The sequence below is a fragment of the Macrosteles quadrilineatus genome, unplaced genomic scaffold (assembly GCF_028750875.1).
Source record: "Macrosteles quadrilineatus isolate MER2022 unplaced genomic scaffold, UCM_ALF_1.0 Scaffold_7__1_contigs__length_78375512, whole genome shotgun sequence".
Taxonomy (NCBI): domain Eukaryota; kingdom Metazoa; phylum Arthropoda; class Insecta; order Hemiptera; family Cicadellidae; genus Macrosteles; species Macrosteles quadrilineatus.
In genome coordinates, this window is record NW_026542600.1 from 7,674,891 (window position 1) to 7,688,558 (window position 13,668).

General features: G+C 33.9%; 1 protein-coding gene across 2 annotated transcripts; it reads left to right on the forward strand.

Moving 5' to 3' along the window:
- The first annotated feature begins 1,714 nt into the window (after positions 1-1,714).
- On the forward strand, positions 1,715-10,227 carry LOC128998334 (PAT complex subunit Asterix). 2 transcript variants are annotated; one of them, XM_054424436.1, is made up of 6 exons: positions 1,715-1,830; positions 3,330-3,415; positions 5,500-5,608; positions 7,254-7,351; positions 8,469-8,559; positions 9,315-10,226. In XM_054424436.1, exons 2-5 carry the CDS (start codon positions 3,363-3,365, stop codon positions 8,548-8,550), a joined length of 342 nt encoding a protein of 113 aa, XP_054280411.1. In that variant the 5' UTR covers positions 1,715-1,830; positions 3,330-3,362; the 3' UTR covers positions 8,551-8,559; positions 9,315-10,226. The 2 variants fall into 2 exon arrangements, with proteins under 2 accessions (XP_054280411.1, XP_054280412.1); XM_054424437.1 differs by lacking the exon at positions 1,715-1,830 and adding an exon at positions 1,998-2,016 and having other exon boundaries at positions 9,315-10,227.
- The last annotated feature ends 3,441 nt before the right edge of the window (positions 10,228-13,668 follow it).

The window sequence follows — 13,668 nt, forward strand, 5'->3', positions numbered from 1 at the left end:
ATGTAATAATGGTGATGAAGAGGGGGAAATTGTAGCTAAACAAGGTTTTATTGCAAACAAATATTATTTTTAATTTTACAAAAGTACAATACTTGTAAATACCCCCCGCTGCAGCAAACCTGCAGACTAAGCGAGTTTCCGTTTCTCTGAATTGTTTTTCAAATTAAATCTATTTAAATAACAATAGGTTTAACGAGTACCTAGGTTTGCTGCTAAAAGGAAACTAATAAAGTGTATTTTTTGGTAAAATAATAATAGCTTCGTATAAAATAAATAAATTTGCCAAGTTTTGATCAAAATATATCCATAAACAAGCAAACTAATATTTCGTATTATTTTTGGTTGGGTGTTGAAAGTTATTTCTGATGGTAAATTATACCATCTTGTAATTGATTATGCTAACTTACTATTGTATAAAAATGGTGTTACCGTGAATAAATAAATTAAAAATTAAAAAGAACTACAACATTTTACAATATTCTCCATAAGAATAACATGGAAATTTTAAATTTACAACTCTTTGAATTTTATCCCTTGCCAATAACCATACAAAAACACTTTAATAAAAAATATTTGTTTTGAAGCTCTTTAAAAATGTCTAGAGAGAAATTGGGAAATGTTGTGTTTTGAGGGTCAAAATGAGAAAAACAATTTTCTTACCCCATAAAACCCCATTCCTATAGTCTGATCATGCTGGTTTGAAAACTCATTCTAGTTTATCCCGCCTTTAAACCTTTAAACCAAATTTCATCAAAATTACTCAAGTTTTAAACGAATAATGGTGTTCTTAACCTCTGGAGACATCAAAATGAAAAAGTAAATGGGTCCCGGGGCTAGGTCTTACCGTGCCACCCACGGTAATAGCTACTTCCCTATCGGGAAATTCGCTATTTTCACTCTCATTGCCGTTCACAACAACTCATCTCACAGCTAGGTCGCTGAAATCAAAACAACATAATTTATTGTTGTAGATATTTACAATGCATTAACAACCATCTTAAATACATAGCTATATTATTAATACAGGAAATGAATACTTATATCTAATAACACATTAATACAATAATACACGAATGTTATAAGATCCAAACTAGCATTTAATTTCGCAACAATTCAGTCATTCAGTCGCTGCTAGGTCATTGGGATAAATCACCTCTGGCAATGTGCGCTAGGAGTCACATGTTCGAAATAGTTCGTCAAATTGCCGTTAGGTGCCTCTAGAGTTGAACTTTCAGTTATAACCCACCGTCGTTTATTAATATTATATCTATATTAATTCTATTAAGTGCAATAAAAAACTGAACCTTTTCTCACAATTTATTTTACCCGGCATGGATTCTAAAAAAAACACGATTTTTCAATTTAAATCTCTTTTGGTGTACTGAAAAGGCGTTTTTAGCACAGATTTTAGTTGCAGACACTCGCTGGGGTTTTGTAGTAGCTGGTAGATGACTACCCAAATTTGCCTCTCTACTCTAAGGAATATGTGCTCGGGAAAAACGAAAAACGTTTTTCCCGAGCGCATATTCTGCACAAAAATTTAGAAAAGCCGAGAGTCGTGATACTACTCTTACTATGATTGGCTTATAATTTTCACCTCAAACTTTTTAAGGACTTTTGTGATCTTGGGACTTTTCGCTAGAGTTGGTGGTAACACTGACACTGACACTGATCTGTATTTCGATTCTCACTTAACGTGACCTAACCTCAAAATTTCATCATATTCATAATAATTCATAATTGTAAATCTGTCACTTTCCAAATTGTCTGTGGTTTAATTTGTTTCACGCATTCTAGTTACTTTCAAAATTGTTGGATGCAACTATTTTAGTAAGTCGAATACAGTATATATAACCAGATTGAATAGGTTTTGGTGCTTACTCTCGAGTGTAAAACATAAATAATTTAAACTTGTCAAGAACCTTCAAGTCGTAGACCTAGGCCTACTATTATATTTTACCTAGGCCTAGGCCTAAGTTTATTATAATATATGTAAATGCAATTCCCAAATAATAGGTACACTAGTTAGATAAGTTAAAGATTAATTAGTTCTCAAAGTAACTTCTGAGGAAACCTAATTCTAGAAATTAGGTTAAACTAAACTATGCCTGTGCAGCTTAAGGGTGCGCTTTACCTCAGCTCGGGCTTCAGTAGCTATGTTTCACCATTGGACAGCGCTGCGAGAAGCGCTTGCAGACGTTTCCAAGATTACTGTTTTAGAATTAACAAATAATGATAGCTATGCACTCTAAACGGCTTATAAGTTATTAGTACAAAGACCAATCTATAGTTCTGCGTTTTTCAAATGTCCAAAAAACGTTTTTTTGATAAGTTAAGGTTAATTGAAAAGACCCTTTTTTATTGTACTACAACTCAAGTTTATAAGGTGTGTAACTTATTTAAAATAATTGAAATATAGAAACTAAGAACTATAGACAATTTCACCCTCTTTAAAATGAGACCTTAACTTTGATTCTACCTTCAATGTAGCAGGTGAAAACAGAAATCTTGCAAACCCTTGCATTCGGTTGCACGTCAGGGGTAAAGCGTGCCCTTAAGTTAAAATGAATTCTATAAGCCGTTTATAGGTGTAGGCTAATACACATAAGTATAGATTGTTGTTAAATGTTTGATGAAGTATATACGAAGATCTAACTTAGACAATGAGACCGGACACTTTTTACTTTTGTATTTTACGCTAAATTTAATGTCCGTAACACCCATCGAGTTACAAGTGTCTAGGAAATTGTGCTGGGATTATTAACTCATAGGCCTAACACCACTTTATCATTCTCACCTCATAAACGCTTCCTCTAGCCTACTTGGCTATTGTATTTTGTTAATTAGGCCTAATGGTTTATTTTAAGTTACAGTAATAGGCTTAAGTTACAAGTTCTGTAGGTAGGTCTAACTTACCTGTAAATGTTCACGAAAACGGCCTGAAAGATTTTGATTGAAATCCATTAGGGATGTTATAACTTTAAATTCTTAACAAAACCGTAGGTTACTACTTCCTTTGTTGTGGAAATTACAGTTCAAAATTGATTGCAAAATTAACTGGGACGGTGGCAACGTCCTGTAATCCAGCTACTAGGGGGTCACGAAGTGTGGAAATTTATAGGCATTGCACTGTGGGTATGATACTCCCTGGTGTGGTTAACGTCTGCACTAGTGGGCAAACCATTGATTTGTATGACACAAGTTTTTTCAATATTTTATTCATGTTGATGTAACATACACTTGATTCATGATTCATAGTGCTTTGTGGTTTTGTTCATACTGTGTCTTGGTTTAATTTTTTGATGTTTGATATTTTTTGCATTTTCCAGGTTGTATAAATTAATAATTACGAAACTTGAAGGATGCATACAGGAAATCACATTTCTGACCCTAGAAGACCTGATCGTGAGCACAGGTAAGATTGGTTGATATGTAACTATAGTATGGCTTACTTTTTTTTTAAAAGAGGTTGGTGGCCTCTTTTAACCTTGCATTTGCCCGTCCACATAGACTAAGCGCCCGTGCGTGGATCGTTTACAGCAAAGCAAGGAGTGAGCCGGTGCAGTACAAAGGTGAACTGTAGGCCTACTGATAAAATGTTATCGGCAGTGACCAGGATCCGAACCCACGACATCGCTGCCTTGAGCCCAAAGTCCGCGACGCTACCGACTCACTAAACCACTGCCATAACAAGGTTGAATATTATCAAGTAGGCCTACTGAGTACATACATCAATTTGCCTAAACGTAAGAGCTAATACAACGGTTATAAAAAACTCTCACTGAGACAAAACTGATGCACAAGTCCTTGCTGACCCTTTGATGCAGACCAGTTGGTTCTTCAGAGAAGTCTGCTTCATGGTTTGATACTCTGTTTCACACCCAAGACCAATCGTATGACATTTGCCATTTCAATTTATGATAGCCTAGTTTCAGTTTCACTCAACTACCTAAAGCTCTGACTGCTTCCAAGGAGAGTTTCCACCTACTTCTGCAGGATTGTAAGATACCGTATCGCATCCTTGAAATCCTTTGAAGAAATCTACTTTTGTTGTCAACCATATTAAATATAAAATAAATTCCAATATGGAAGGGTGTCAATTTGTAAAAGTACAAAAAGAAAATTAACCTTTCCAGAAAATTGGCTTTTTTATATCTGAATCTAGTTGCTTGATTCAAGTCAGCGCTGCCGCTGCCTATCTGGATTGAGGAGACGAGCCAATCCTGTAAGCCTTGACCTGGTAAGGCTTGTAAATGAGGAGACAAGCCGATCCACCTGATAATGCTCGTAAAGAACAATTGTTGACTAAACTTTTTTTAATTGGAAAACTGCACCTATCAAGCTTTAGCCAACAATATAAACAACTCATGGATCGCTGGCTCAATCGCACGGTCTAGCTTCCCCGCCATCTACTGGCAGAAGCCGACGCAGCCCAAACACTCACAATTATAAAACGCACATTTTTAGTTGCTGCTCGGTTGAAATATATGGGATAAAATATTGCTACGTATGTCAAACTCTTTTTACCATTTGAATTTTTGGTGAAAATAACCCACATGAGTTCATTATTTAACACCACAAATTCACTAAACTCGATTTATAGATGTTTTTAGACAACTGATATTGCTAGTTCCAAATTTTACATGGTAAAATAATAAGTAATTACAAAGGAGAAATTGAAAGTACAATTTTTGTAATTTAAAACCTATTTTATTAAACGAAAAAATAGTACCTATATAAACATTTCTAAATAGAATATTTTTGCCAAAGTTTTTGCGGCAGACCTATGTTTGACTTGATGCTAAACTTGATACTTTTTTCTTTCAATGTGTAATGACAATGTATTTTACAAAATTGGTCACAAAAAAGCGAAAGAAAAAATATGCCTATTGCATTAAGGTCAAACATCAACGGTAAAACTGGACAAAATGTAGTTTGGTTTTAAAGAGTTTAAAAGAAACAGACATAAAGTTTAGAATGGTAAAAAGAGTTTGGCATGCATTAGCAATATTTGATATATATATACATATATATATGAAAAATAGAAAAATAGGGCTACTATATATAAATAAAGATTAAACATTAATAAACTTAGTACCCAAGTAAAATTATTTATTAAAATATTTACTGACTATAGTTTCAGCTCTAAGGCCATTTTCAAAGTCATATATATATATATATATATTTCAACAGAGCAGCAACTTAGAAATGTGCGTTTTATAGTGGTGAGTGTATGGGCTGCGCCTGCTACTGCCATTAGATGCTGGGGAGAGCTAGACTGAAAACAGCACCCACAGTGCTACTGAGAGCGCAATCCAGTAGTTCTTTACATCGTTGGTTTTAGCCACCAAATGCAATAAGAGCTTCCAATTGAAATTTGTGCTTCTATCAAGGTGTGTGCCAGTAAATAACATAATTGGCCAAAACAAATTATGGAATATAGCTTTTAAACTATCCAGATAAGCTTAAGTGCTTAATATATGTGAATTTTTTTTACAGGTATAAACAGCCTGTTTCGAACGCTCAAAATCCCACAAGTGATGATTTGACTCCGGACTACATGAATATCCTTGGAATGATTTTCAGTATGTGTGGACTCATGATGAGGGTAAGGATATATTTACTTATCTTCCTACATATCAATACAAGCTGGGTGTTTTTTAATGGCCGTCCATGTAGCCTATATAGCTCCGTAGTTAGTGTGTAAGTCACTGCTTACTGACATCATTTGTGAACAGAATCATGCCATTTGCGGTAGTTGGCGTGTTAAGCTTCAGTGTATGTATGTCTAGACAAGCTTGATAATTAACGAGTCTTCTGTTGCATGCAAGATAAGTTCAGTGATACGGTTTTTGACTGTAAGAAAAATGTTCATTGCGAACATTCATCACCACATGACTGAAGGGATTGGCCCTAATTCAATGAGTTTAGGGTTGGGTGAGAAATGGATGAGGGAGTTTTAAAAATGGCCACAAAAATTAGAGCGCTGCAAATAGTGCTATTCTGTTCACAAATGACGCCAGTAAGCAGCGAGCTGTCTCAAAGCTGTGTACACATGAACCACAAAGCTATACGTGGTTCTTACTTAAATAAAAACGCCCCTCGTCCATATCATTCAAAATACTTTGAGTCAAATTTTGGATGTTTGAAATATTTATGTTAGTGTCTCAATGTGCAGTGAACTCTACAAATCTGGCGCTATATTGTAAACCCTGGCACTAGTTCTGGATTAACAAAAGTGCAAGAAAAATGGATGGAAATAAATGAAATGGGGGAAAAAGTTAAAATTGAGTATAGTAATCACAGCAAGATATTAAAAATCTTCTGCAGTTGCAAAAACAAAAACATTGTGAATTTTTGTCTGTGAAATTTTCGTAGACACTCCAATGCAATGAGATTGTGATACAGTAGACTCCCTCTTATCCGGACTCCTCGGTACCGAGGCGAGTCTGGATAGCGGGTTTTCCGGTTAAACCGACGTCTCCAAAAACTCGTTAAAACGGAGAGCATTTTATTTAGACACGTGATCACTGGTCTTAAATCTTTCCCACGAGAACAGTCGTTTCAGTACTGACCACTTCCTGCCGATCTAGTCCGGTAAAACCAATGTGCTGATAAAAATTGTCTGGTTAAACAGATGTCCGGTTAAAAGATGTCCGGATAAGAGGGAGTCTACTGTAGAAGATTGACTAAGCCTGATTTGTTGACTTGGTTCTTGAACACTATAGCTTTTAAGCTTAGTTTAGATTGAAAGTCAAGCCGCTCGTACACCTCTAATCTTGAAATAACCTTTAGAAAAACTATGGTTCACAATCACAGCTTTACCTAGAAGGCCTCCAAATACACATCAACATGATGACTAACAATAAATTAACACAGTGCTTTCTCCAATTAGCTTGTCAAAAACCCTTATAATGGGTAAGGGCCTAAGGGGTGAGAGTTACTATGATATTTTATGGGTAAAACACAAAAATTGCTATAGCTTTTGAACGATAATATTTACAGTATTGGGGGTTATATCATATCGTTTGTCATGTAATTTTTTTTATTTTATGGTGTTTTATGAGAAAATTGCCATTAAAAATCAAAATTTCAAAATAAATTAACCAAACAAAATGTTTAAGTTTGTCACATTCACTTTGTTAACTGTTCCATTTTATTTTGTAATCATATTTTCTTATTTGTTGAAAACATTAAATGTTAAGTGCTAGAGATGATCTGTACTCACTGTCTATAACTTATGTTTTCAACAGCTGAAATGGTGTGCTTGGGTTGCTCTTTACTGTTCGTGCATCAGCTTTGCAAACTCACGAGTCAACGATGATACCAAACAGATTCTCAGTAGTTTCATGTAAGTATTTTGTTTGTAGGAATGCAATTTCAGTTGGTCCTGATGCACGTTTGTTGACACAAATAAACCAAATATACAATTCAATGACATTTTGATTATGCAAAGTACCAAAGATTTTCATAAAATCTACAAGAACTCTGTTCGTATGAAGGTGAGTCAGTGGCTCAGTCGGTAGCAATCCTGGACTTCGGGCCCAAGTTAACGATGTTGTGGGCTCAAATCCTCGTACCTGCCACTAATTTTATCAGTACTTTTCAATCTGTACTGTAACGGCTCACCCCTTACTTTTTTGGAACATACTCACCCCGGTATGTTCCATGCACAAGTCTGTAGCTTATGTTAACAAGCAAATCCAAGGTTAAAAGAGGCCGCCATCCTCGTTTTTTAGAATAAGAATAGAGGAGAGTCTTTACCCAATACATAAATGATGAAATAGCCACAAACAGACAAACGCCAGCAGAACGGGAGAAAATTGTAAATCTTTTCTCCCTGTGTCTTCTTTGAGACTACAGTCCTCTATCTGGTCGCATCGTTGTCATGACAATAATCAGTGTTTGCAGCCCTATCGAGTTCATTGTCCGCTACAGCAGTTAAAATTTTAATGTCACCGGTGATCTTTGCAAAATTAAGAGCACCTCCCACTCCCACGATCTCAAAGACATTGTTATTATCCCCCGTGATCACGGCAATATCTCTACATTCCCTTGCAGTAGAAAAAACATCATCACCTCACGTGATAGTGACCATCATGTCTCCACGGTCCTGAAGACATTGTGATCATCTCCCGTGATTACAACAAAATCAAGAGCATATATCGCGATCGCAAACTCATCATGTTGTTGCAACCAACAAATAGCCAAAATTGTTTAAGTTATGAATAAAAAAGAATTAGGACTATTTATAAGAACTTTATAGATTATCAATGGCATTGTGTAAAATAATCCCCCCCAAAAACCTTAGTGGGGTCACAGTCGCAAAACTACATAGCTTATTCTGGTACAATTTGTCTGCATTTCTGGCTAATCCGACCAAATTGGTAATCTGAACAGGGTCCAGTTTGGATTAGTAGGACTCTGATGCATTCAATGTTGTAACATTTCAATTTTGTCTGTTCCAGGTTGTCTATATCAGCTGTGGTTATGTCTTACCTTCAAAACCCGCAGCCTATGAGTCCTCCATGGGCTACGGTTCTACAATGAAAACCAAAGGTTCGCATATTTAATCTTGATTAGCATTAAATTCTTGTATTTCTCTATTTTATCTCAATAAGATAAAATACAGGGAAACCTTGATAACAAATCTACTTTGATAACAAGTGTCATTTTCAAATCCTGTATAATTTATTCTACCCCTAATCACATGAAGTCAACCTTGATAACAAGTCTTAATAATCCCCCATGTAAGTCTTGTTATCAAGGTTTTACTGTATGTTAATGTCTTCACAGTAGTGTTTTTCTCAGTTTGGATCTGAAAGATCTGGATTGGAAAAAGAAATGTTTGTAGACAGTGTTAAAAAAAGTGTACCGGCCTATTTAAACTTTGGTCTTCATGTGACAACAGTTGAAGATGTTTTCACAATGGTTGGATTTGGATAAGCTGTGATCTTTTGTGTAAAATAAAAAAATTCTTGGAAAGAAATAAGGGGACATTTTTATTTTTAACCCATATTAAAACATTAAAAAAAAATTGACAGCTACTGCAAAAATGTTTATTGACTTTAAAAAATTTAAATGAATATGCTGGCCATAAAATGACAATCTAAATGATACCTAAATTGACATTCAAATCAATTTACTATTGTTGGTTAAGACATATTTAGATTTAACCTTTGAAATATTGTGGAAGATAATTTGCAGATTCAATAAATTTGAAAGTAAACTGTTGTAACTGAGTAATTTTAATTGTAAAATATCAAATACATCTTCAACTGGTGAGATAAATAACACTGTTTTTCTTGTTTCAGCTGTCTTCCGGGAAATTGCTCAGAATGATATCTCCGTTACAGTACCTCAACCACTTAGATAGTGCATTTTTGCCACACCAGTTAGTGAGCAGCTGATTATTCCAGAATCAGCTGCTTAGTGAGCTTTGCCGACCAGAATGTCATTTACAGAAGGGAAACATTAAAGTCAGCTGAAGTCCGGTAAATTCACTAAACACTTTGCACGGAAATGACAAAAAGGGATTATGAGTTCCTTCAGTTGGCTATCAATACAGCTACATAATAAATAATAATACATAATAAATAATAATACATAATAAATAAACATAATAATAAATAAACATAATAATAAATAATAATACATAATAAATAAACATAATAATAAATTATACATAATATACCTGTTGTATATATACAGGTTTGTAAGGGCACATTGCTCATTCACAATAAATATTGCAAAGGTTTAAAAACGTTACCTTTAATAAACATTGAAAATTCTGATATTATGTTGTGTTTTGTATATACAGTGTTGTTTGTGTATGTATGGTTTGTGTTTTTTGACCCATTTTCATCTGGTAGTCTGATGAAAAGTGTCGTACGACACTCACTCGGGAAGGTGTTATGGTATATGAATTAAGAAACTATTATGCTCGTATTGTAAACCTTACCTCTTCATGTACTATACTGTTACAGTAAGAATATCTTACTATACAATATTTGATTAATATAAACGAATGTCTATTTTAATCTTTATTATTTATTTTTAATTTATATTTTTATTTGGAATTATTGTATTACGATCATTTTAAATGTCACATATATTACTCTATGATATCGCTCCATTTTTAATTTATTTTTCATTCACATTTGTGTATGTGTCCCTGGGTTATAGTAATAATATTAAAAATTGTAAGGTGTAATTTAGTTTTTGTTTAGATTGTTGGAATAAATTTAATTATGTTAGATGTATTGTTTTTCTTTACCTTGGATTCAACATCTAATGGGGGTTTGTAATCTGTTAATGGCGGCTTTGGAATCTTTATAGGCTTTTACAATAAACTTAAACAGCTTCAAAGAAAAGCCTAGAACTAATTTAGACGTAAAGTTAGAACTAATGTATAACTGTGTTTTCAAGATTGTTATTGATAAGTGGATTTTTTAGTTATTTCAGAATTCCACATCGTGTTATTCTAAAAAAAAAAAAAACACATGTACGCTGAGAATTGCTTGATACAAATGCATTTGTATGTATTTATATTCAACATTATCTATTTATTCACTGAATAAATATTCAATATTCAAGTATATTATAGCTTGTTAAAACAACATATTTTAAGTCATTCAGTCTAATAAACATTAAAAATCAATGGACTAGAACCTTTGACAATATCACAGTGAATAAAAATTTCAATAAATAAATGGAATACAAATATACCATAGAAAACAAGTGACTGTGCAGTATATCATTTTGTGAATGCACTGTTTAAATGAGCAACAGTGACTTTAACAAATTCTGCTTTGTCATAAAATTGCCAACTTGCTAAAAATCTATGCTGCACAGTGCTAATCTTAACTTACTAACAGGCATATAATGAACACTTAATGGTAACCTAATAACAATTTACACACTGATACAGTCTAATTTTGGGCCACACTCGGCCTACTAAATTCTATATTAGCTGCCACTAGTTTCTTCTATTGTGATTGTGCCAATGCTAAAGAAATTAAGATTAGTGAGCCTTGAACGCAGATTTAAAAATTACTCGTATAGCTTTTTTTGCCGTTTCAAAACTTATTATCCCATACATTATTATCTAGTGAAAAAATTGTAGGCATTTATAAGAGATCCAGTGTTTTATGAAAAAATATAAAACATTAGTTATTGTATAATTTAAACCACTATCAAATTTAAATTTAAGTTCAATATGTTAAGAAGATAGTTCATATAGCGTACAATTGCGATCTTAATGTAACAGATTAACCCTAGAAAGGTATCATCATACAGCATGACACTAAGGGTATCAATACGTAAATTTGATGTACATAGGAATTACATACAGTGAGGTATCGTCATACAGTGTGACGCTAAGGGTATCAATACGTAAATTTGACGTACAGTCGGCCGTTTTACAATACCCAAAGGGAATAATCGACATTACATAAATATTGTATACCATACTTGAAATACTCTGAAATTAGGTCCCTTCAAAGCTTGTGTGCAGAGACCGTGTAGCGTCATTAAAAAGAATATTACACGCTTATCCAGACTTTACAACGCTAAACGTTACGCTATTCCACTGCTCTATGAATGTTTCAATATGTGTGTGAATAAGCCAATCTATGAATGAAAGTAGAGAGAGGTAAGTCCAAAAACTTCATGACAATAGCAAACTACTTATTTTAAACTAATAAGTAGGATATTTAAATCCATAATACTACACGCCAAATGCAACAGGATACAGCAAACGTAAAAAAAACTTAGTGCTATTATTAAGAGATAGATTCAATCAATAGCGTGCGTCGTCGATACACTGCCAGGCAGTAGCGAGCTCCGCAGCGACCAATTCAGAGATTTAGCTACAATCTACTTAATTAGTAATTTGATTATTTATATTTATAATAATAATATTTAGTTTTCAAAGTATAAACCTGATTTGAGAAATTGAAATGTCAGTTTCTTGTACATCCAAAATTTCTAGCAATTAATTCTCCAAGAAGTTAGGATCCTCAGAGCCTTAGAGCGACTGCCTCACCTTCACTTGCTCCTCGATCATGCCACTGATAAAATAAGTTCTTAAGTTCAAATTTTAAAGTAAGAAGTCTGAGGAGATGGAAAGAACGAGTAAGTGTGAAAACTGGAAGTTTTTGGTTTGGTTGGACTGGTTTGTGTTGATAAGGAAGTTACCAGCTTATTAAGAGTACTTCCCCTCTTTTTGAAAACCTACATTTATTATACTAAGGTAAGTTACCATAAATCAGACAGTAACATACCTCCTAGTTTATTTAGTTACCTTAATTTTCTCAAAATGTTTTTCTACTATCTGTGTTCTTGAAATTATATAGGTAACAATAAAAATAAAAATGTAAAATCTAATACAGTTCAAGTTTTTAAATCTGGAAAAACCTCAATAAATATTTTTCTTTAAACAATAAATAAATAGGAGAAAAGGGAATTGGTTGAAATGATACAAATTCATTTACAGATAGTTATATGTGTTTGTCCTTGTGAGTGTCGCAGGTGTTAGGCTGCTGAGTAGGCATTCCTCCTCCCTCTTCCCTCTCTGTCCAGTGACTCACCGATTCACAAATTTTACCTGGAAAGAGAAGAAGAATAAGAACAACTGCTCAGTTGAGGTTGAGCTTTGACACTTGTTCACTGTCATTCTTGAGTTTTTCTTAAGTAAAATTTAGTTTAGTTGTTCTTAAAAAATATTTTTAGGTTTTATTTTATTGTGATTTTGTTTGAGCAGGAATTGCATCAGATAAAAGGTAAGCAAGTAATTTTAGCTTATTTAATAATCCAACCCACACACCTTATCAATGAAGTATTGTGAAGCACAGTAGCAAAGCACCTTCCAAACCATCTGTCCATCGGTATCTTGTTAAGTTTTTCTCAGTTAAATGGCTGAAACATTCAATCAGAGAAAATTAGAAGATTTCATACATAAAAATGCAAAGCTAATTTTGAAATTTTGACATTAATAAAGGAAATTGAATCTGTAAAAAAAAAAAAAAAAAAAAAAACGCAGGCCATACTCTATTTGAGTTTGCGAAAACACCACATTGAGTCTAATTTGCAATAAATTCTCAATAACACAAAATCTTTTAGATATCTACACAACAATACATATTAGCTGATCGGGAATAAAGTAAATAAACGGGATACCAAATATATAAGCAAATTTTCTTGAAAAAAGTGTCTCACAGCAGTTGTAATCATTTGGGTTGAGTTTTAAAAAAACACCCTGTACACTGTAGTACCTGGACCTGTAGTCCATGAACACGATAACTCGAGTAATTTTTTATTAGTGTGTGGGGATAATTAATCATGATTCATGGATGAATGTACCTTTGGAATTATGTCGGACGTAATGAGCGGCAAGGAAGCGCTGCGGGGTCGAGTTGCGATGGTAGGTGGTAGAATGTCCTCAAGACGAAGGCACAACACTTGACACTATCTTCTTATGTTAGTGTCTTGATCTTGATATCGAAATAACGCACGTCTAAAGTCCATAAGGTCCAAAATGAGCGCTCACAATAAGTTCCTATGCGACCGCGGTAGACCGGAATGGGAGGATTCACTGCTAAAAACGACTTTACACTGGTTAATAAAATTAATTTAATTTAAAGAGTTGAAAATGTTATGAGTACTGTG